Source organism: Delphinapterus leucas, chromosome 10 (genome assembly GCF_059928025.1).
Source record: "Delphinapterus leucas isolate spDelLeu-1000000601 "Yukka" chromosome 10, BTC_Dleu_Yukka2, whole genome shotgun sequence".
Classification (NCBI taxonomy): domain Eukaryota; kingdom Metazoa; phylum Chordata; class Mammalia; order Artiodactyla; family Monodontidae; genus Delphinapterus; species Delphinapterus leucas.
This window is the reverse complement of record NC_143138.1, coordinates 63,850,958-63,873,853: the sequence shown is the minus strand read 5'-3', so window position 1 is coordinate 63,873,853 and position 22,896 is coordinate 63,850,958. Positions and strand designations below refer to the sequence as shown.

Here is a 22,896-nt window from a genome sequence, read left to right as displayed (position 1 = left end):
TTCACTGGTGATACTTAGCCATGTGGCTTACTAGCCACAGAGTAAGGCTTGTCTCTGTTCTAAGGGACCAGGCGCCCAGGTAAAAAGCAGGGTTCCTATTACTGAGGAAAAGGGGAAATCAGATCCTGGAGTGGACATTTTGCAGCTTCTGCTGAGATGGCCATCAGGTTCGTCAAGTTGAGTCCCCAGCTCGAGGCTGTGATGATGGGACCCTTTGTACCATTACACATTCTCTTCCCCAGCCCCAATCAGGTTTCCTGTCTCAAGTACCTACAGTCTCAAGTTTTTCTGAACCTTGGTGGGGCCCGGGTTGGTGGTAACATGTTACTGTGTGTTATAATGACTGTGTTCTATCTGCCTTGGGCAATATGATGAATGGAAACCAAGCCACATCACCTGTTAGGTAAAGACCGCTTATCTTGACTCAGTTAGGAAGAGCTGACTCCCCGTGCTTCTTCTCTGCAGATGAATTCTTTGATCAAAGCTGTGCCCCTGGGGCTGACCCGAAATCCAGGCTCTGTGCACTGTGTGTTGGCGATGACCGGAACATGGACAAGTGTGTGCCCAACAGTAAGGAGAGGTACTATGGCTACACTGGGGCTTTCAGGTGAGTGCTGTGGGCAGGCTTTACCAGGATGGGGCCTTGTTTCTCATCCTCCAGCATCTTGGCACTGCATTTCTAAGGGGCCCAATGTGGCCCTTCACAGCAGAGCCAAGGGGCAGCCTGGGGATCAGCTGCTCCCATCGCACCCACCACCCCAAGAGTGGGGACTGGCCCCGGGGCTGTCTGACCTCAGCTCTGCTGGTCTCCCCCTTGTGGCCTGGAGCCAAGGTCAACCTCAGTGGGCCTCGATGTCCTCGTCCTCAGCATCAAATGGGGAGAGGTTGTGCTCTCAGTCCTTTCTGCAATTCAGTTTATGGGGAAGAATTCTCTTTCTCACGGGCACTACCCTCTACCCCAGCCTAGGTCATTGTTATGTTTCACGTTTTACTTTTCTCTTTGATTTTGGCCTTAGAAATGGCAAAATAGCGCAGTGTTATTCTCCACTAGTGAAAAATAAACCAAAAAGTAAGTTTCCAGAATTCACCAATTATAAACACTTAGTAAATCACAGTATCTTTCCACAGTCTTCATTTTATAATCCAGATGTTACTTCTCAGTGGTACAATTAGGGGTTTGAAGGGCAGAGTTCTCCCCCATCCGTTTTTTCTGTATTCTCCAAGAATATATTTCACCACCAGGTGGCGTCATGTATCTGAGAATGACTGCCCAAGCTGGTCTTTGAATTTTTTAATGTAAATTCAGTGGCCTTCTCTCCAGTGATGGCATGATATAAAAGTAGCTTTTGTTATACTCTGAGTGACTTATAAAAAAAAATTTCGTGAATGTACAAAAATATCTTTAAGCGCCTTAAGTTTTGCAAATGGAAGTGTTGTGATGTGATTCTACTCAGAAATATTGAATAGACAACATGTCTGATAAAAAAACATGTGGTTTTCTTTTTCAAACCTATGGTAAGGTATTATTCACTGGAAACACCTACACTTTAGTATTCCTATTTATACTAGAAGGAAATGCTTTGTCTTTTGCTCAAATCGAAAGCTGGAACCAGAGCCATATTTATCTCTGTGTTTCTAACTAACATCCTTATATATTGCTGGTTCTTGATTTTTAAATGTCAGCTATTTTCTGCTGACTTTCCATTATGAAAGAAGATCTAGCCTCTCATACTGCTCCTGTGTTTCTTCCACCCGTAACCACAAACTTCACCTCCTTTTAGTATCCAACAAGAGTATGACATATTTAGTGCTTACTTTATTATGAATATGTAAATATTAGTCTCATATTAAATATGTGACATAATAAAATTATATTTCCCTTATTGAACAGAGTTTTTGTTTACTCTGGAGTTGATAGGTGTCTTTTTAAAATTTGCTTAATTTTCTGTACTTCTTTTAAAAAATCACTCATTCATCCCCATACCTTCTACTAGTAGCATAAATCTAGCAATCCATGCACAAACAGACTGGATGCTGTCCCAGATTCATCATTTACCTGCGAATGTTGCACCTGAAGATCTCCACCCTCCTCCCCAGTCTGGATTGGTCCTCTCGAGGCCCCCTACATATCTGTGGTCTGGGGATTCCCCTTAAGCATCATTCTGGGATTTTTCATTGTCTTACTTCCTCTTAAATGATCTGTTTCCTGGATCCCACATCTTTAGTTTTCTTGGTTTTGTTGCAACAGAGCACATGTTCTTGAGAAAGGGTGAATAGGAGTTCTGTTTTTTGAGTATTTACGTGTCTAAAAACATCTTTAGTCTACTCTTGAAGTGATTTATAGTTTGGCTGGATAACTAAGTACAGGCTGGAAAACAGTTTCCCTAGGAATTTTGACAGGATTTCCATATCTGGGAAATGGGAGCATTAACTGTTTTGACCAACTGTCCCACTACAAACAAGCAAAAATGTTGGGTTAAGTACACACACACACACACACACACACACACACACACACCCGTGTTCTTAAGAGCATTGAATAACTGACAAAGTAAGAAGGGATTATTAGACTAAAATCTAAGGGGAATAGGAATTCAGAGACCTAGGTGGAGACACTTTGTCCTGACAGTAGCTATTCTGACAAACTTGAACTCAGAGGTTACATACACCTTTAAGGTAGGAGTGAACCAGAAGTAACTTCCACCCCACTCCTAGGAGGCTTCAGGTTGCCTGGATGCTGAGGAAAACAGGGAAGAAAATACATGCCATCCCTGAAAAATTGAAACCATGGGCCAGCTCTTGCATGGATTTGCAGCTCCAACTTGTGTCCCCTAGGATGGTCCAGAAATTCTCAACTCATAATTTTTTAAAAAGTGGTCCCAGACTAGCGGTCTCTTTAGGAATCTGTCTGGAAGACAGCATCTTCAGTTTAAGCCTCAGGTACTGCTCAGGAATACTCTATCAGTAACAATGAGCAGGACACAGTAAAAAGTAATTATAACAATGTGAAACACACACACGGGGGAAAGGTTGCCAGAAGCAAAAAACAGAATAGACAGGTTAGTAGTTTTAAAAAGGAATAAATAGAACTTCTAGAAAGGAAAAAAATTACAGCAATTGAAGTTTGCTATATAATTGACAAGTTTAACAGATTAAACATAGCTAAAAAGAGAAGTAGCGATGTGGAAAATATGTGAAAAAATTATGCAGAATGTAACATAGACAGAAAATCGAGCAAATACAGAAATTTAAAAGCATTAATCCATTGTCTTCTAAAGCTAGAGTTTCTGTTGAGAAATCTGGTACCATTTTTCGATCCCTGATTCTTTGTATATGACATTTTTTCTTCTTGAAAAGAATTTTTTTTTTTGAGTTTTCAACAATTTATTTTTGGCTTCCTAATTCTGAGAGAGAAGCTTCAGAAGGCTCATGAAGTGTCTTAGACAAACAGGTCTACACAAAGAATATTTCGTGAAGAGTAAATAAATCAGACACATATGTTTTATATTTCTCTCTAAATTTACAGAGATTTAACTATGAATGAAAAATACTCTTTAGGAAAAAATGAGTTTTGCGTTTCATCCAATGTAAAATGCTTTGAAAACTATTTTTGTGAAAAGTTTTTGATTTAAAAAAATAAAATAGTTCTAAAAATTATTTTTAAATCTCCCTCCAGTGTTCTGAAACTTCACAATGATATTTCTTTAGTGGGTCTTCTTTTAATTCATCGGATTGGGCATATATGTATTTACACTTCATGTATATAGGCTCTATCTAGTGCTGCTGTCCTCAGCTACTTTCAGCGGTGCCTAGTACTTCTAACTGTTGAGTCTTTCTGGAGTTCTGCCATACGCACATCAGCTTTTTCCTGGGCGCCCCCCACTTCCAACTTATGTCACAGCTTTCTTTGCTCTTTTGGGTCAATTACTGCTCACCCATTTGTTCTCTACCTCCAAACGTTGTCATTATTATCTTCTTTCTTTCCCTCTTGCCTTCCTCTGGCTCATGGATTTATGACTTAAAAAAAAATCTCACTCATGTCGTTTTACTGGAATTTTAGAAGGAGGGAAGGTACCCATATATCTTCAACCTACCATTTTAAACTCTAAGTTCCTGGAAATATTTGTCTCTATGTTTTCTATGTTTAGTTCCATGTTTCAGTTTTTGGAATGTGTATTATGAATATTTATGAAAACTCTAATAGTTTTTCTTCTCTGGCAATGTGTTTTTTTGGCTGTGCTGGGTCTTTGTTGCGGTGCGCGGGCTTCTCATTGCGGTGGCTTCTCTTGCTGCAGAGCACGGGCTTTAGGCGTGCAGGCTCAGTAGTTGTGGCTCACAGGCTTAGTTGCTCCGTGGCACGTGGGATCTTCCCAGACGAGGGCTCGAACCCGTGTCCCCTGCATTGGCAGGCAGATTCTCAATCACTGCGCCAACAGGGAAGCCCTGGCAATGTTTTTATTCTCTGAAACATTTTAGGTGCCTGGCTGAGGACGCTGGGGATGTTGCATTTGTGAAAGATGTCACTGTCTTGGATAATACTAACGGTAGGTAAAGATGTTTCCCTTTCCCCTTCAAAGAAGAATCTTTGCCATCACGACACAGATTACTATTCAAATTTGCAATAGGGAAATATAACCTTTCCCAGACTTGGATCAAATTAGTTTCCTCTCTCTCTCTCTCTCTCTCACACACACACACACGCACACGCGCGCGCACACACACACACACACACACACACACACACACACACACACACACGCCATACTCAGGGGCAACTATCTCCCTGGCTTCGTCTAGTCAGCCACAGAAGCACACCATCTTCCTGTCTCAGCCTATCAGAAACTGAACGTGGATGATACATGAAAAAAAATGGGACATATGCAGGTTAAATTTCCCCTTTTAAACAAGGAAGTAGGAGCCTTCATTCAGCCCATGTGAGCCCTCGGTGTGGGAACTCCTTGGGGAGTTAATGAGGACAAAATCCTAGGCAGATGCAGATGAAAGAAGGTAAAATCCCCCAGCCAATAGAGGAATAAGTCACCCTCTCTTCTGACCTCTGGTGAAAATACTAATTACCAAGTTTAAGACTCCCAGCAGTGTGCTGCTTTCCAAACTGCACCTCTCTCCCTACCCGCTGCACTTAGCCCTCCACCCCGCCGCAGAGGACTTGCCACTTCCTCCCTCAAAGGGGCTGCTTCCACTTTCTGCCTCTTCCCTTCAGTGACAGCCACAGCCAGAGCCACTCCTCCAAGTCCCTGGGGAGAGCAATCGAGGCCAGACATGTAAATCTGGGGTGATCTCAGTATTGAATGGACAAAGCTGAGAGAATGCAGGAAGTCTTTTCTTGAGGGGACAGGGCGAAAGGAGAGAAGCAGCCACCTGACCACGAAAGCTCCATTTGCACACACACAGGCATAACTGTGTACAGTTACATTTCGAATTCATTTCGAATTCAGGAACAGTGAATCTAAGTGATCTCCAGGGATCAGATGGGTGTCAAATTTAGTTTTAAGCTTCTCTGGGATTTCACAACTGTATTTTATCGGAATTGACTGAAAGCATATTTGATAAACCCATAGACATTCCTATCCTTCCTCTGGTTACACTAAGAGCATTGGAATATGAAAGGAAACAATTTCTTCTTCTTTTTATTTAAAAAATACTTATTTATTTAATTTATTTATTTGGCTGAGCCAGTTCTTAGTTGCGGCACACGGGATCTTCGTTGCAGCATGCAGGATCTAGCTCCCCGACCAGGGATCGAACCCGGGCCCCCTGCCTTAGGAGCTGGTAGTCTTACCCACTGGACCACCAGGGAAGTCCCAACAATTTCTTCTTGAACACAAACCAACACTTCTTTTTCTGGAACTCACTGGAAAATCTGGCATACATGGAGGGTTTTCTTTTAAAGAAATGTAACAGCTTTATGGAGATACAATTTACATACTTCAAAATCCACCCATTCAGAGTGTAGATTCAATGGGATTCAGTGATCTCCAGCACATTCAAAGTTGTGCAGCTGCCAACAGAATCCAATTCTAGAACTTTCACAAAACCCCTTAAAGAAACCCCACACCTATTATCAGTCCCTTCCCCACTCCCCCAGAGCTGGCAACCATCAATTCACTTTCTGTCTCCATAGATTTGCGTATTCAGGACATTTCACATAAATGGAGTCCTACGATATGTGATCTTTTGTGACTGCCTTCTTTTACTTAGCGTAATGTTTTCAAGGTTCATCCACGTCGTAGCGTGTGTCAGAACTTGACTCCTTTTTATTGCTGAGTAATACTCCATCGTGAGGATATAGCACTAATGCTTGATATGTTTGAAGTTTGTGTATCTTGTGGAGCTTTATTTGCTCTCCTTCACATCACTGCAACCCCAATGTGTGCATTTCAAGAGGCCGGTGGATGGTCACAGCCACCCAGAAAGGATGCTTTGACTCAGAGTGGCAGCCGTGGCTGATGCTGCCTTCTTTATATCTCCAGGAGAGAACACTGCGGACTGGGCTAGGAAATTGAATCGGGACGACTTTGAGTTGCTGTGTCTTGATGGCACCAGGAAGCCTGTGACAGTGGCTGAGAGCTGCTACCTGGCTGTGGCCCCAAATCATGCCGTGGTATCTCGGAGCGATAAGGCAGCACACGTGGAAGAGGTGCTGCTCCTTCAACAGGTATGGGTCACCAGGGCCTCCTGCAGGGGCTCCTGTTAGGTGGGGCAATCACAGAGCTCAGGGAATCCACCCATCCCCGGCCTTTCTGTCCCATCCCTCTGCTTGAAGCTGGTGATGAGAGTATTTGCTCCATGCTGGGGGGCTGCCCTGAGTCTCATGGCCCTGGACGTGCGCTCACGGTCTGGCTGGGAGATGCTTTCTCTCCTTGAGCCTCCTGTTGTTCTTCAGGCAAATGAGGGAGGCGACTGAGCCTTCCTCCCATAGCCAGGTAGAGAGTGATTTACTCTGCTGATGTTTCCAGAGCCCGGGCCGACTGGGGATGTTCTAGACAGGGCCCCTGCATTTGTAATCTCTAAAAACAACAAACCCAGAACTTGTATAGATTTAAGGCTATCTACGTGAAGTGGTTTGAAGGAAATCCTATAATTTCCTTGAAGTCTGGGATTCTCTATTAGGACATCTAGCTCTGTATTAAAATGGCATGTTTCTAGATGTGCGTTAAAGAAAGTGGCCCTGGAATGTAAAAATTGGCACAATAACTAGCATTTATGGAGCCCCCGCTGTGCACACTCACAGGTGCTCGTAAGAGGTCTGCTTCCATGCAGGTGCTTGGTTCTTGCAGCTCACCTCCGTGGGAGGCCTGGGCATGGAGGAGGAACCAGGCCCAAGGGAGGCTAAGTGACCTGCCCAAGGCAATGACTGGGTCCGTGGCAGAGAGGATTTCCAATGCAGTCTGCCTCTCTGGGACAGCTGGCCTCTTAGAATGCTAGAGGTGATTACTTTGGGGGTGGATCTCAAAATCCTCAGCTGTCACCTAGTCACACATAGGAAGTTCTAAGGGAAGAGGCCACAGATTAAAAAGAAAGGCAAGATGGTGGGAGGTGAGATCAGAAGTGGTGAGGGGCCTGGGCACTGGGCTGGGGTGTGGAGCAGGGGGCCATGGGGCAGGGGAAGACTTAGCCAGGACAGTAGAGTGATTCCAGAACTTAGCTCCTTTTGCCCCATGGTTTTCCTGTGGCTGATCCTGTGCAGAAGAAATGCCCTTGGCCTCCCCGAATCCATAACCTCTCCTGTTTTCCTCCGCTGCTCTCTTACTGTCTGCCCTTTTGACACAGGCTCAGTTTGGGAAAAATGGAAAACACTGCCCGAGCAAGTTTTGCTTATTCCAGTCTGAGACCAAAAACCTTCTGTTCAATGACAACACTGAGTGTCTGGCCAAACTTGGAGGCAAAACAACATATGAAAAATATTTGGGACCAGAGTATGTCACGGCCATTGCTAACCTGAAAAAATGCTCAGCCTCCCGTAAGTGGAACATAGGTAGCGTCACTGGGAAACCACCGCAGGTGAAGGTCAAGGTTGGAGGGCCAAACATTCTAGGGATGAAGCAGGTATAAAAACGTTAAGGCAATACAATGTCTCTATACTTTGGGAAATTACACTCTCACTGATGAGGTGAAAGAGCTAGAGAATAAAATAAAGCCGTAGTAATATGCTAAATTTTTATAAGGCTGATAGCGATTGTAAATATATGTATGTATGTATATACATACACACAAAGGTATACATATATATACATATATGTTGACAAATGACAAACTCTGGTTTCTAGGCACTTACTGTAAGTACTAACCATAGAGAATACAAATTCTCAAAAAACATTTTAGCCAGGAAAATGTATTGACAATAATTTAACCCTTTAAAAACATTTAGAAGACATAGCAGAGCGTTGTGAGCCTCCAGGCAATGATTCTCGAGTTTCGGCAAGTTTTGCCTCCTCTGTGCACTGATGTCATCTGGGTTCCTATTCCTGGTCCCTCACCCGGGGAGCTGGAGGCATCGGTGGGTGTTGTATGGTGGTCCAGGGGTTGGGGAAGGGCTGAGAATCTCTTTATCAGTGGTTCTCAACCGGGGATGATTTTGCCCCTGAGGCATTTGGCAATGCCAGGAGGTATTTTTAATTCTCCTGATATAGGGGGTGCTGCTGGCATCTGTGGGTAGAAGCAGGGATGCTACTAAACAGAGCACACACAGAACAGCCTTCGCAACAAAGAATTCCCCAGCCCCAAATGTCAAGAGTGCCAAGGAAACCCTGCTATTTCCACGGACATCTCAGGGGATTGTGATGCAGGTGGATCTAGGGCTACGCTTAGAAATTGCGCTGCAGGTCTACTCTTGTGAGCAGCCCGCTCAGGATTGCACATAGGGTACACCCCTTGAGGGCAGGGCTTATCTGTCTGTGTTGAATCCTCAGCACTTAACACAGAGGCTCACACAAAGCCAGTGCTCAGGAGGGATTCATGGATGAATGAGTGAATGAGTAGGTGGATATTACTGCAAGCAGATTTGCATAAAGATGATCAATTGCTCACATTCCAGAACAGATTCGAGGACCATCAATACCTTGTGAACTTGAGAGTGTGACGGCTGATTCACCTGGAGACAAGTGGGTGGCAGCTGTGTCACTCAGGCCAGAGCAGGGAATCTCACAGCTTGATAAGGACCAGAGCTTTTGTGTGCTCCCTTGGGTCCTGCAGCTCTTCGCAGGACGGACAGTGGGGAAATGTGGGGATGGCAAGCCTTGACCTACAGTGGTGGGAGGGCAGAGGAAAGTCTGTTTTAGTGTCCTCTTTGATTGATGTATTGATTCAAAAAAAAAAGGAATCAGTTTCTGAATCTCCTGCTTTGCTGTGTCCCACAGCGTTTCTGGAAGCCTGCGCCTTCCTGAGAGGTCAAACCTGAAGAGAAGCTGCCCTGCCTCCCCGGGGGCCCCTCCCTGCTTCCAGCCCTGATCCTTCTTCTCCCTTCCTGAGGGCGGATTTTGCCAAGCCCATCAGTTTTCACAGATCCCTGCTACCATCTTAACAAGAAATAAAATTAGAAATGCTGTTGATTTTCATTCCCTATAAAGTGCCATTCATCTTTTCTAGAATTTCATACTGAAATCATGTGTCTGACCAAACACCTGCCCAGTGGAACCTTTCCTTCCCTGTATTCCCACTTCCCACTCCCACTCTTTCCGGCAGTTTCGGGCTTAGTGCCTGATGGTCTGGAGTCTAAGGTCAGGCCAAGCAACTCTTTTCCTCAAGGGCACCTGTTGGTCCCTCATATAGTTGTGTGTGTGTGTGTGTGTGTGTGTGTGTGTGTGTGTTTGAGTGTGTATGTGCATGTGTGTGTGTGTGTTTCTAAGGCAGGGGAAGGAATAGAGAGTAGGAATCAAGGGATTAGTGGAAGAAGCTGGGTATCAAGAAGATTTATGAGTATTTGCTATTTTAAGTAAATAGCATCAGGTATAGTAAATTTACAAATATAGACATAGGAAAATGTGGAACACAGTGGGCCCTCCATGTCCATGGGTTACACATCCTTGAATTCAACCAACTGAGGATTGAAGATATTTGAAAACAAATTACAGAAAGTTCCAGACAGCAAAACTTGAATTTGCAATTTACATTGTATTAGGTATTATAAGTAGTCCAGAGATGATTTAAAATATATGGGAGGACATGCATAGGTTATATGCAAATACTACACCATTTTATATAAGGGACTTGAGCATCCTTGGATTTTGGCATCCACAGGGTGTCCTGGAACCAATCCCTGCAAATACCAAGGTACAGGGGACAACTGTACATCTATCCCTTGGCCTTGTTGGCCCTCAACCTCCGGTTAACCTCTGGTCACCAGTTTATTCCCACTTTTCTCAGCCAAGCTCTTTAAAGCGTGGTCAGAGAGGGCTGCCTTCACTTCAGCAAGTCAGGTGGGTGTTTGGGTCATTCTCTCTTCACCCCACTGTAGTTTGATTCTAACCTGTTCACTCCCTTGAAGCGGTTCTGGAATAGGACAGCCCCAGCTTCCCAAATGGCCAAGCTTAGTAGGGTTCACATCTCTTTTCCCTGAGCCCCTTACTATGTCTGATCCTGTGGACATGTGCTCCTTGAAGTTCTGTTTCCTCAGCTTCCATGCTGCTGCTTCTTCCTTTTTCTGCCTTTTTGAAGGTCCATGCTTTGTCCTTTAAGTGTGTTCCCCACAGTTTTCTTCTCCAGAGTTTCAATTCTGACCCACTATCTTGATGCCAGGGAAGGGAATTAAGAGAGGACCAAATGGCTGGGTTTTAGCTGCTAATGCACAGACTCTCCCCACCAGTAAACAGGGCCCATTGGGGTCCTACCTTAGATTAGTAACTCTTCCCTGAGAAAGGATCATTTTCCTGTTTTTAGTATTTCCAATGGCTCATTGGACTCAACAGGCAAACCTGCGTCAACCAGGGTGAATCTTCCCTTTCAAAGGCAGAGAGCAGACAAGAATGGCCAGCATTGACCAGTATCAATGAGATAGGCAGGCATAGCACAGGGAGATCACCTCAGTGCTCTGTGACCACCTAGAGGATGCAAGAGGGAGGGGATATGGGGATATATGTATACGTGTGGCTGATTCACTTTGTTATACAGCAGAAACTAACACAACACTGTAAAGCAGTTATACTCCAATAAAGATGTTAAAAAAAAAAATGAGATAGGCAGTTCTTCTGCTGCCTGCAGAAGCCTCTGAAATCTGTCTTGAAGGACATTAATTACGGTCCCATAATCCTAGAATGAAAACTCCCTTTTTTGCTACTTTGAATTATGGCCCAGATATGTAGTCCAGCCTCACTAGTAAACTAGAAGTTTACTGAGGGAGCAACATTTGATGGTGTAGCCATATTAGTCATAATACCAGCAAGATAAAACATCATATTTGAACCGTATAAACCTTCTTGTATAAATAAGATACTTAGGTGAAATTAAAGGCCCATGAAATCCCCTTTTCTGGCTGAAATAAAAATTTCAAAATCTAACATCGCTGTATCCATTAACTCATGCTAAGTTATGTCAATGTCTTACACAACAAAGGTTTGTTTCTGTCTCACGTTCATACCTGTCATAGGTCATCAGTGGCTCTGTTGTTCATTTCTTTATTCTGAGACCCAGGCTGAACCAGCAGCCCCTGCCTGGGGCACACTGGCCTGTAGACAGAGCGGGAAATAAAAGAGAGATGGAGGCAACACAAAAAAACTCTTAAAGCTTCCTTCTAGGAGAGGCCATATCATTTCCATCATTTCATCGCCCAAAGCAAGTCAGGCGGCCGTAGCATCAATGAGGGGGGTCTTTGGTCCCGCATTCTTTCACCCTGACACTGAATTGAGTGTGGGGCTGTGTTTGGTGTCCCTGCTTTTACTTCCTCAGACCTCAAGTTCCTTACAGTCTTCAAGGAAAGCTTGTATTCTGCACGGTCCCCACTCTAAACTTTTCTTCTGCCCAACACAGATTTTAACAGCCATCAATTGTAATACGTTTCAGCAGATTCCACTTCAGATTGTACTGAATTAGTGTTTCCTCAATTTTCTGGAAAATATTCTTGCCTGTAGTTATCCCATGTGGACTATTCCTGGAGGCTTCAAACTCACCACTGATTCCTCAAATAGACAATAGTTAACAGCATCTGTAACATCTGTTTACTCATCAAAAGCCAAGGAAAGCCACTCAAATCATTTGTCTTATTTCTTGTTCCCAATGTTTTCAGCTCTTTAAGCAAGAGTTGTCAGTGAAAGGCTAAAGTCTTAAGTTAATTTTCTCTGGGCACATTTGTTTACAGCTGCAATCAAACATGATTTCATTAACTCAACATAGGTAAATGGCTTTTCTTGCTTGGCTAACAAATGAGCTATTTAGAAAGTTACTTTGCTTGCAGCCTCATTTCTTTTTTTGTTTTGAAGATTTTTTTTTTTTTTTGCCGTGCCACACAACTTGTGGGAACTCAGTTCCCCCACCAAAGATTGAACCCCGGCCCACGGCAGTGAAAGTGCCAAGTCCTAACCACCAGACCTCCGGGGAAGTCCCTTGAAGAAATTCTGTTGGGATGAGATATTTCACTTTAAAATTTGTAATTTTCCTGACCATTTTTCCCCTATGAGTTTGGAATAGTGCAATGAATGCTTAGTCTGGAAATGTCAACACATGTTGTATTCTTTTAGCAAAACTATAGTTTCATTGCATAATAAATACAGTGCTTTGGCATCTAAGTTGATAACAAAATAATCCACAATCCATAGTGTCTTATTAGTGTGACATTCAAAATTCACTTTTCTCTTCTTTGCTTGTTTTAACATGATGAATATGCACTGGTAATAAAAATTTTAAAAAAGGTGGTTTGGCTCTATGTGTATAAAGATAAACTGTTCTCTCTACTTAACAACACTTATATTTTTTGTATTGAAGTAGCATTGATTTACAATGTTGTGTTAATTTCTGCTGTACAGCAAAGTGATTCAGTTATTTAGATGTCCTTTTTCATATTCTTTTCCATTATGGTTTATCACAGGATACTGAATATAGTTCCCTGTGCTGTACAGTAGGACCTTGTTGTTCATCCATTCCATAGATAATAGTTTGTATCTGCTAATCCCAAACTCCCAATTCATCCCTCTCTCATTCCCCTCCGCCTTGGCAACCACAAGTCTGTTCTCTATGTCTATCTACTCACAACACTTATGACACCAAATATGTGTGGGTTTCCTACACCAAACAATTCTCTAATTCTCTGTGGACACCAACTGGGTTTCCTGCAAGTCAGTTCAATTCTGACACTAACCACTTGGAGTTAACACAGACCCACAAGGTTAAGGGCTCAGGCCCACAAGACTGCCCTCTTTTTTCAGACACCAATCACAAGTAGTGGGTTCCCAGGTTACCTGTACTTTTGTCCAACTTGGCTGTAAACTGGGGAATCCCACGACCCCCTCCTCAGGTTTGATAATTTGCTGTAATGGCTCACAGAACCCAGGGAAACACTTTACTTATTGTTACCTATTTATATTAAAGGATTGTATAAAAGATAGAAAAAGAATAGCCGGATGAAGAGGTACATAGGCTAAGGGTCTGGAAGGGTCTAGAGCGTAGGAGCTTCTGTCCCCGTGGAGTCGGGGTGTGCAACTCTTCCAGTACGTGAATGTGTTCACTAACCAAGAAGCTCTCTGAATCCTGTAGTTTAGGGTTTGTATGGAAGTTTCATAACACAGACACAATTGACTAAGTCATTGACCATTGGTGATTATCCAGCCACTCTCCCATCTCTGGAAGTCAGGAAGCAGAGCTGAAAGTTCCAATCCTCTCATCACAAGGTTGGTTCTGGGAACCAGCTCCCATCCTGAAGCTATCTAGGGAAGCACCGAGCGTCACCTCATCAGCATACACTCAGGTCTGACTGAAACTCAGGTAGAGGGTTTATTATGAATAACAAAGGACACTCCTATCACCCCATCAGTCAGGGCTGAAGACCGGAGGTATATGTCTTATTGTATCACAACATCACAGTCTGGTACTTGAAATGCTATTGAATTATAACTGGCTGTAATTTACAATGCACCAAGCAGCAGTGGGAAGCCATGAGAGTGCCACAGACCACCTCTGTCAAAACCACTGGACTCGGCCATTGCAGTGCAAAAGCAACCACTGGCAATACATATATAACTGAGTGTGGTCGTGTTCCAAAAAAACTTTATTTTATTGAAAATAAAGTTTCTGAAATTCGACACTGAAGTTCGAATTTCATATAATTTTCACATGTCATGAAATATTCTTCTGATTTTTTCCAACTATTAAAAAAAAAGTCAACGCTACTCTTTGCGCATGCGCCCATCCTTTGGCTGCTGCTCTTTGTCCTGGCGTAGGAACATCGCTGGCTCCTTTCATCCATTCTTGCAAGGTGAGCTCTGCCTCTCTCGGATGTGCAGGACCAGTTCCTGGAAGTGCTCTAGAAGTACAACGGCGACGACTCTTCCTTCCAACGTACCAGGTGTTGCGAGGCCTGGAGCTGCTCCGGCGCAGCGATACAGCCGCCGCGGTGCCCCGACGCTCCGCCCCCGGTGCCGGGACTATCGGTGCCGCGGAGGAGTCCAAGCTCCTGTCTGCGCCTGCGCGGTGCTTCCGCGGAGCGTGGCGGTGCACGAAGCGCGGAAGGTACGCCTGCAGGCAGCTTCCCTAGCGGTGCGCATTTAGTTTTGAGGGAAAAGCCAGTATCTTGTGGTGCTGGGAGCTTCCCTATCACATCATGTCAGGAGGAAGGTCGTGTGTACTTAGGTCGTTGGGAAACGGACTGAGTCTGCATACTTTTTTCTCAGCTGTTAGCCTTAGCGTATTCGGAATCATTTGGCCCGCCATTGTCTCCAGAAATAATTACAGGTCAGTCCTGAGTGGGAAAGAAGTGGCATGTGCTGCAGGACGTCTAGAGCAAAGTCGCAGCTCTGCTGCTGTGTGGCTGTATGACCTCGGGTAAATCCTTTACCTTCTCTGGGCTCAGCTTTGTAAGTAAAATGAGGGATTGGGGCTTGTTCTCTCTACGACTCTTCTACAGATTGAGTCTGACCCCAGTCATGAGGGACCAGAAGGGAGGAGACTTAAAATTTGTGCTTGGGGTCAATCTTTCTTCTTTGTTTTTATCCAGACAAAATCAGAGTCAGTTTTGCCCTTCAACTTGGTCTTATGAATATTTCCGTTTGTGCAGTGGGGGTCAGAGAGGGTTCAGTGGACATTCATATACCCTCCATGTAGAGTTGACAGGTGTTAACATTTTGATGTGTTTTCCCTCTTGCTTCTTTTATATGCACCTGGTGTGTGTATGTGTGTGATTAAATTATTTGAATGTGAGCCGTGACTATGACATTTCACTCCTAAATTCTTGAGCATGCATTCTTTAAGAACAGGGGCATTCTCCCACATAATCGCAATTTTATTGTCACCCTTGAAAATGATAAGTATGTCATCTGACATTTTGTTTATAGTCATATTTTTCCGATTTTCTCTGGAATGGCTTTAAGCCTGTTTCTTAAGGAAGTGCTCCCACTACCCATTGGCAGTCAACTCCTCCTGCCTTCCCTCACAGGCATGAGTGTCACCTCCCTGGGGGAATAACAGCACCTGTGTTGGCTGGAGTCTCTCTCTTGGCCACCTCCTCATCCATCACCACGTCGCAGCTCCTCTAGTCCATTTGGAGATGAATCCCACAGACTCTGCCTTGGAGTCCTTCAGAGACAAAAGAGTGGAGACAGTGAGTATGCATGCAGATAGCCATCCGCTGGAAGTGGCATCAACTTGGGGACATGGGTTGTGTGCTTTGCCGAGGAGGGAGCGTCTGTTTGCACGGGGCAGCTGGGGACGGTCCTGAGCCATGGTGAGCAAGCTGGGTGCACCCCCAGGAAGTGTGTGGCAGGTGTTCTGCAAAGATGGATGCCTGAAAGAGCGTGTGGGCAGGGGCTCTGGTGGGATGGCTGTCCACAGACTCATAGCAGGACTGTTGAGCTGATATATGTACATGTATAGATGATTCACTTTGTTATAAAGCAGAAACTAACACACCATTGTAAAGCAGTTATACTCCAATAGAGATGTTAAAAAAAAATTGTTGAGCTGACCACGTGGTTGAGGGCAGAGGAAAACACATTTTGTCATAGGTGATATAAGCGAGATGGTCTGAACCTCCCCACCACTCCTTCAAACAAAGAAGCTGGGGCTGAGCCACATGTCCCTAGATCCTTTTGTCAGCATAGTCATTTACCGGGAGCAGCAGCAGGAGGCTGACATGGGGACGAGGAGGTCCATCAAAACTGAAATTCAAGCACCATTAGGGTGCAGGCAGCATCTGTGGAGGGTGTGAGGAAAAGTGGGATGTAGGCAGCGTCCTGTGGGCCAGTCACTGTGCTGCTCACTAAGCCCTCATCCTGGCCAGCAGCCCTTTGTGTGTGTGGGGGTGTCTTATTCCCAGTTGTCTGAGGCACAGGGAGGCTAGATGGCCTGTGTTGGGTCCCACAGGAAGAGAGAGACACCCTTTCCTAACTTCTCCCAGAGCAGGCATGGCAGGGGACTCCAGGGAGGTGACTCATGGCCCCGCTTATAGCTAAAGGCCACACCACAGGGAAAAATCAAAGGATTCAGAGTTTGCAATTTGAATCAAAGATTTTCTTCTGTTAGATGTGCCAGAGATGGTTCTTTGGCAAACTTTGCTTTTCACAGGGTCTGTAAATGGGTGGCTGAGGGGAGCAGCAATCCTTGGATGTGCCTTCCCCCAGTCCTTTGGACTGTTGTGAAAAATCCGGAGCAATAGTATACAGGAACTCACTCTATAAACCAAGTGCTGTAGACAAGTCCGGAAGTACTGGGTGGAGGAGAGGAAAGAGTGTGGGATTTGATATCAGAAAATGTCAAGCCCAGATTCTGACCCCTGAGAGTTGTGAGATTTAAGCCTCAGTTTCCACACTTGTAAAATGAGGCTGGTGATAGTCAGTTTTCTTTGAAGGCCTGTTATGTGGTGCAAATACGTCTGTGAAGGCAGTTGGTAAAGGATAAAGTCCTATTGAAATTCAGGCTTGGTGTGGGAGCCTAAGACCAGGGAATGGTGAGCAGCTCTTAGGAGGGAGGACAACTTGGGCCGATGTGGCCACAGCACATTTGTAAAAACCAAAAAGAACAAGATTATTTGTTGCTTAACTGAAATTCAAAATTAACTGGGCATGCTGTATTTTTTTTTTCAATTTCAGGTTTCATTGCTTTCTCATTCTCTAAATCAGTCACATTTACCATTTTAAAATTTGTTCCATTTGTACCCACAAACACATAAATTGAGATGAATCAGAGATTTCTCATGAGATATCAGTCTTTCTCTCAAATGTCCCAAATCAGAATTATTTTGACCTGATAGGAAAATTTTTTTTGCATTAGAAAATAATTTACAGGCAAAAACAGAAACACTGTCACATTTTCTTAAATATGCTAGTTCTCTTTGGCTTTTTACTGGTTGTTAGTTTTCTAATGCAATAGTTTGTAGAAAAGTGGAAAACGTGTTATTTTTTAAATTGAAGTATCGTTGATTCATATTATTAGTTTCAAGTGTATAGCATAGTGATTCAGTATTTTTTTTTATAAATTTATTTTATCTGTTTTTGGCTGCGCTGGGTCTTTGTTGCTGTGCGTGGGCTTTCTCTAGTTCTGGCGAGCGGGGGCTACTCTTCGTTGCGGTGCGCGGGCTTCTCATTGCGGTGGCTTCTCTTGTCGCGGAGCATGGGTTCTAGGCACGCAGGCTTCAGTAGTTGTGGCTCGCGGGCTCTAGAGCGCAGGCTCAGTAGTTGCAGCACACGGGCTTTGTTGCTCTGCAGCATGTGGGATCTTCCCAGACCCCACACGGGACACGGGAATGAACCCGTGTCCCCTGCATCGGTAGGCGGATTCTTAACCACTGTGCCACCAGGGAAACCCACACAAGTTTATTTTCTATATCCGTGAGTCTTTTTCTATTTTGCATGTGCATTCATTTGTGTTATTTTCTACATTCCACATACAAGTGATATCATACAGTATGTCTTTCTCTGTCTGACTTATTTCATGTAGCATAATATTCTGTAGTCCATCCACGTTTCTGCAGATGTCAGCATTTCATTCTTCTTTATGGCTGAGTATTATTCCATTGTGTGTGTGTAGCCATTCATCCGACTTGCACTTGATAGGCACTTGGGCTGCTTTTATTGTAAATAGTGCAAGCATGAATCATTTTTATCTTTAGGACAACTGTCTTCTTCTTCTGACAGGGGAAGAAGACCTTGCTGGATATACTACTTAACGTGTGTGGGCTATTGTAGCTGGATCAGCCATCACAGACTTTTGATTTTCAGTAACTATTTCACTCTCAGTCACTGTAAGAGTTTATTCTCTATATGCTCCATGTTTTCATTCTGAAAATTCTGAAAGGGTTTGTTCTGTGAATTCATTACTGTCTCTATAAACATCCAAAAACGATGTCATTTTGCCTGAGATTTCTGTCCCATATGTGGTAGAAGTGAATGGAGAGTCCAGACCTACTCATATCTGGTGAGTATGAGTGTGAAGAAGATATCTCTGTCCCTTCTCCTTCTCCTCTTTTCATATCTGCTGGGGTACTTTCAGCTGAGGTCTTGCTCTTGACTTGTCATGGTGTTTTTATTGGCTATTTAATGTCATTCAGGGTGAGCCCTGTCTTACTCAGCTAAGGCTGTCACAACAAAATACCATAGACTGGGTAGCTTAAATAGCAGAAATTTATTTCTCACAGTACTCAAGGCTGGGAAGTCCAAGATCAAGGTGCCGGCATGGTGGGGTTTCTGGTGCAGGCTCTCTTCCTGGCTTGCAGATGGCTGCCTTCTTGCTGTGTCTTCACATGGTGCAGAGAGCACGCAAGTTCTCTGGTGTCTCTTCTTATAAGGCATTAATCCCATCCTGAAGACTCCGCCTCATCTAAACCTAATTACCTCCCAAAGGTCCCATTTCCAAATACCATCTCACTGGGGCTTGGGCTTCAACATATGAATGTTTTGTGGGACACAGTTCATCCATAGCACCTGGTGAGGACACGGAAGAGCCAGTGACTGGTATAGACTGTGCTCCCTACAGGGTCTCCCCCAGGTGCCACCTCCTCCTCCTCCCTCCTCAGTGATGGAGGTGAGAGATTGTGGTCCACAGGCATCCTGTATTCATCTGTCACCTCTCCTTGGGATATGTAACAGAAAATGGGCACTGGATTGCCCCAGGCAAACGCTTCTTGTGATGTTTTATAGTCACAGGCGGTGAGGCCTGAGGTGTATACGTTACACTGAAAAGGACAAAACATGCCTTGTGTTAAACATTTCTAGACATAATTGTACGTTTGCTATTGTTAGATAGCAGAAAGTGCTAGAAACCTTGGGAGGCTCAGAGGTTGGGGGTATCTGGGGGCCTCAGGGGTATCTGGGGGCTTCGGGGGGTGTGGTGAATAGCCAAGAAAACCCAGAGAACTTTCCACAGAGCAAGTCCCTTTTCCTCTTTTTATCCAGAGCCTCCAGCTAGCCATCTCTTTCAATTACCTGAAAGAAACTGTGCCTGATGAATTACTTTTGTGTGAATGGGTTGTTCTAATTTGGAATGTGGTCCGGTTGGTTTTAAAAGTGCATATTTGCTTTATGTGTCTTCTTGCCTGAATTTTAGAAGTTCGGCATATGCTGGACAAGGTATAGGTTCTGGAGTGAATGGCACCGGGTTTGTGTCCCAGCCTTGCCACGCTCTAGCTGTGTGATCTTAGACAAATTTCTGAGCCTCAGTTTCCTCCCCCAGAGAAATGGGACTAATTCCACCTACACCACGAGCAGTCAGTGAGGCACGGAGGAGCTCACGTTTGTCAAGAACCTAGCACAGCGCCTGAGACAAATTCAGCGCTTGGTGAATGTTTCTTCACCTCCCCCTTTTCTTCCTGGAGCCTATTTTATGTACAGATGTGTAAAGACTATTGCACAAAACAATGCAATGAGGGAAAAATTATTGTTTATTTATCCCGCCTTTGGTAGGAGCTAGTTTACATTTAAGTGGAAAGGTGATATTCTTCCCTTGATGTGCCTTGGGCAGGTTCCTCAGTGGGTTGAGGTGTGGTGTCACTGCACAGATGGCAGAGTTGGCAGAGGTGTTTCCTAAATGCCTTGTTGAGAAACACGTAGAGGAGAGGGTTGACGCAGCAGTGGGTGGTGGCGATGATTTTCATGATCTGGACACTTCTGTTCAGGTTGTAACTACTCTCACAGCCATGCAGGGAGAAGTGTTCGTTGAAAGCAGACAGGAAAAGTGCAATATTGTAGGGTCCCCACATCAGAAGGAAAACAACCATTATGGTGAAAACAAGCTTGAAAAGGTCACAGTTCCTCGCCCCACACTTTAATGTTTTCCTCATTCGCACGTAGCAAAATACAAAAAAGAACAGTGGCAAAAGAAATCCCAAAATGTTCATCTTTAAGGTCATAAAATGCTTCCAGAATGTCTCATCAGCTGGTAGGAAGTGAGGTCTGGTAAAGAAGCACTTGTGTTTCTGGCTTTCCATCTGAGGTTTGTAAAAAGCAAGTTCAGGCAAAGTGACCAGAATGGCTGTGACCCATGCCAGAGCACTTGTGAAGATGTTGCCAGCCACCATCCTGCAGGCCGAGACAAGCCTTCTCATGCGGAAAAACTCCTGGTACCTTTGCACAGTCAGAAGGACATTGAAAAATGCCTCACTGTACAGGCCTATGGAGTAGAATGCCACGAGAATTTTACACAGGGGGTCACCAAGAACCCCCTCACGTGAGGCCGTGTAAGCCCAGAACGGCAGGGTGGGCAAGAAACACAAGTTAGAAATTGCCAAGTTGAGGAAATAGATATTTTCCGCTTGCTTGAGTCCTTTGTATTTTACCAGGATAAGCACAACCAAGATATTGTCCAGGAGGCCAGCTGTGAACACCATGGTGTAGAGGTAAGGCACCAGCTGGGCTGAGAGAATCTTGGGCTCGTATGGGGTGCATGGTTCTATTTCGTTGTTACTCAGATTGTCTTCTATGAGGACATCATAATCCTCCTCTGGTGCTGACGTGTAATTAGCCATCTTCAGGCTGCCCTGTGGAGAAATGAAAGATGATTCTCCCTTCATACAGCTGTGTGGTCCGGCCTACAACTCAGAAGACTGAAAATAAACATTTCTTTAACACGCCCTATATCCTGAGAGCAGCTGCTATGATTCATCCCTTCATTAAGCACTTAGGTGTTTAGTAGTATGCGAGCTACCACAGGCAGACAAAAGTAAGCATTACCCTTCTTCATATAACTTCATTCTCTTGGTAGAAACAAGACTTGCCTACCTGAAGCCATGTAGGAAAAAACACAGTTAAAGAGAACCAAGTACCGGGGTTTAGTTTCACAAAATTGGTGTCAGTCGCAATTTCTGTGCATTTAAAAAGTTTGCTCACCCCCCGTAACAGCTTCCTGTGACAGGCGGAGAGGTCTGAGTTCTTCTCTTGAAGGATATAAATAAATGTTTGCAAAAGCGAAACCACCCTAAGCATTAGCATGGACATAACTGGTTAAATACATCGAAGACTTACCACTGACCGAGTTCCTAGGCGGGGAGGGTATGGCCTTCTGACCTACCATCCGAGTTGCTGTGGGAACCGTCTGGGCCAGTTAAAAGCTGGCTTCCTTCAGAACAGCTGGCCCCTGACCCTTAGGGCCAAGAGAAACCACTGTTTATCCCCCTGGTGGCTGTGTTCCACCAGTCACACATCTCAGGGACTAACCAAAATAAAGCAACTTGAAAGCTCCCCCAGACCCCCAGAGAGTTTCTTAAGCTGCAAAGAGAAACCGGGAAGTTGTTTTCTCCTGCTGCTTCCACCCCCACCCCGTACCCCGCCTTTGATTTCCCTGTGGCCATCCTGCTGGCTGCCCTAGATAAGGGAACTAAGTTACTGCTGCTTCTCAGTGATACTGAGGGAGGGATAGCAAAGTGCTCTGACATGTAACTCTGAGCAGGTGGTGGCTTGCAGCAGAGGAGAGAAGTGTCACATACGATGACTGTGTGTCCAGGCCCAGGGGCTTGAGGCTCCTATGTAGCATTTCATCAGCATTAGCATATGGGGCTTCAAGAACTTGCAGTGAGAACCACTGCTTTGGTTTTCATTGTCCCTTTTGAGAGACGCTGTGTGCTTTGGCTGAGGAATGGGGCCCCAGTAGGGTCCGCTCTGGGGACAGTGGAAGCTACAGAGTGATGTCAGTTGGCAAGGGGGTGGTGCAGAGACAGAGCCTCAGTACCAGTGCCTGGGGGAAATTGATGTGAGGGAACCAAGGAGTTAGGCAAGATGTTAGGAGCTGACCCTGCTCCTAGAAGGAGGGCCCAGCACAGGAAAATTCCATGGTGAGGATGCAGAGGCTCCATCAAGTCACATGCAGAGAATGTGAGGGGAACAAGTTCAACCCCTGTTTGAGGCTGGGGTGGGGTGACGTTTAAGGCCAGAGAGAAAGGAAGCTGAGAAGTCCAGATTTGGAGTGGTGGGAGGAGGGTGTGGGGAGGAGGAAGGGGATGGGGGCGGTTTGGAAGAAAGATGAACTGAGAAGAAGAACTTGAAATAACTGGAAAATCTGTATGAACTTCTCCTGGATCAACTCTTTGTACCTGTGATGGACCTAATTTGAGGACCAGTCTTGCATGTTGGCTTAGCGTTCATTTCGCTGGTTAAACGACATCTGTTAATGCCAAAGATATGTTTGAGGTGGTAGTCGGTGCAGAATGTGGACCTGCCAAAATAGAAATAGAACTGAGGAAACTATTAAGGGAAAGGAAAAATAAACATTAAAAGGGCCTGGACAAACATGTGATCGAGCATTAAATTTAAC

General features: G+C 44.7%; 2 protein-coding genes across 7 annotated transcripts in view; one reads left to right on the top strand and one right to left on the bottom strand.

Annotated features, from left to right (window-relative positions):
* The window catches only part of LTF (lactotransferrin), a 28,269-nt gene extending 18,694 nt beyond the window's left edge, over positions 1-9,575 (top strand). The window contains exons 13-17 of one of the 2 annotated variants that reach the window (XM_022573364.2): positions 466-607; positions 4,477-4,544; positions 6,492-6,676; positions 7,792-7,981; positions 9,378-9,575. In XM_022573364.2, the coding sequence (XP_022429072.1) occupies positions 466-607; positions 4,477-4,544; positions 6,492-6,676; positions 7,792-7,981; positions 9,378-9,418 (626 nt within the window). In that variant the 3' untranslated portion in view covers positions 9,419-9,575. The remainder of the gene's footprint in view (positions 1-465; positions 608-4,476; positions 4,545-6,491; positions 6,677-7,791; positions 7,982-9,377) is intronic. The other variant, XM_089918051.1, reaches the window with a different exon arrangement.
* CCRL2 (C-C motif chemokine receptor like 2) lies at positions 5,636-22,784 on the bottom strand. Of its 5 annotated transcripts, XR_002644458.3 has the most exons (4): positions 21,612-22,784; positions 15,631-15,735; positions 9,080-9,262; positions 5,636-8,052 (listed from the first exon to the last, which is right to left on the bottom strand). XR_002644458.3 is itself a non-coding variant. In XM_022573367.3 (2 exons), exons 1-2 carry the CDS (start codon positions 21,658-21,660, stop codon positions 20,069-20,071), a joined length of 1,101 nt encoding a protein of 366 aa, XP_022429075.1. In that variant the 5' UTR covers positions 21,661-21,888; the 3' UTR covers positions 20,015-20,068. The 5 variants fall into 5 exon arrangements, 4 of the variants coding, with proteins under 4 accessions (XP_022429075.1, XP_022429077.1, XP_022429074.1 ...); XM_022573367.3 differs by lacking the exons at positions 5,636-8,052; positions 9,080-9,262; positions 15,631-15,735 and adding an exon at positions 20,015-21,127 and having other exon boundaries at positions 21,619-21,888; XM_022573369.3 differs by lacking the exons at positions 5,636-8,052; positions 9,080-9,262; positions 15,631-15,735 and adding an exon at positions 20,015-21,127 and having other exon boundaries at positions 21,612-21,886.
* Positions 22,785-22,896: the final 112 nt, after the last annotated feature.

What these genes read in the sequence shown, in the direction of transcription:
- CCRL2 (XM_022573367.3), bottom strand. Translation starts at nt 21,660, where the DNA reads ATGGTAGGTCAGAAGGCCATACCCTCCCCGCCTAGGAACTCG. An exon ending in CCTCCCCGCCTAGGAACTCG is followed by an intron (nt 21,128 to 21,618) that starts GTCAGTGGTAAG and finishes ATTTCTCCACAG; the next exon opens with GGCAGCCTGAAGATGGCTAA.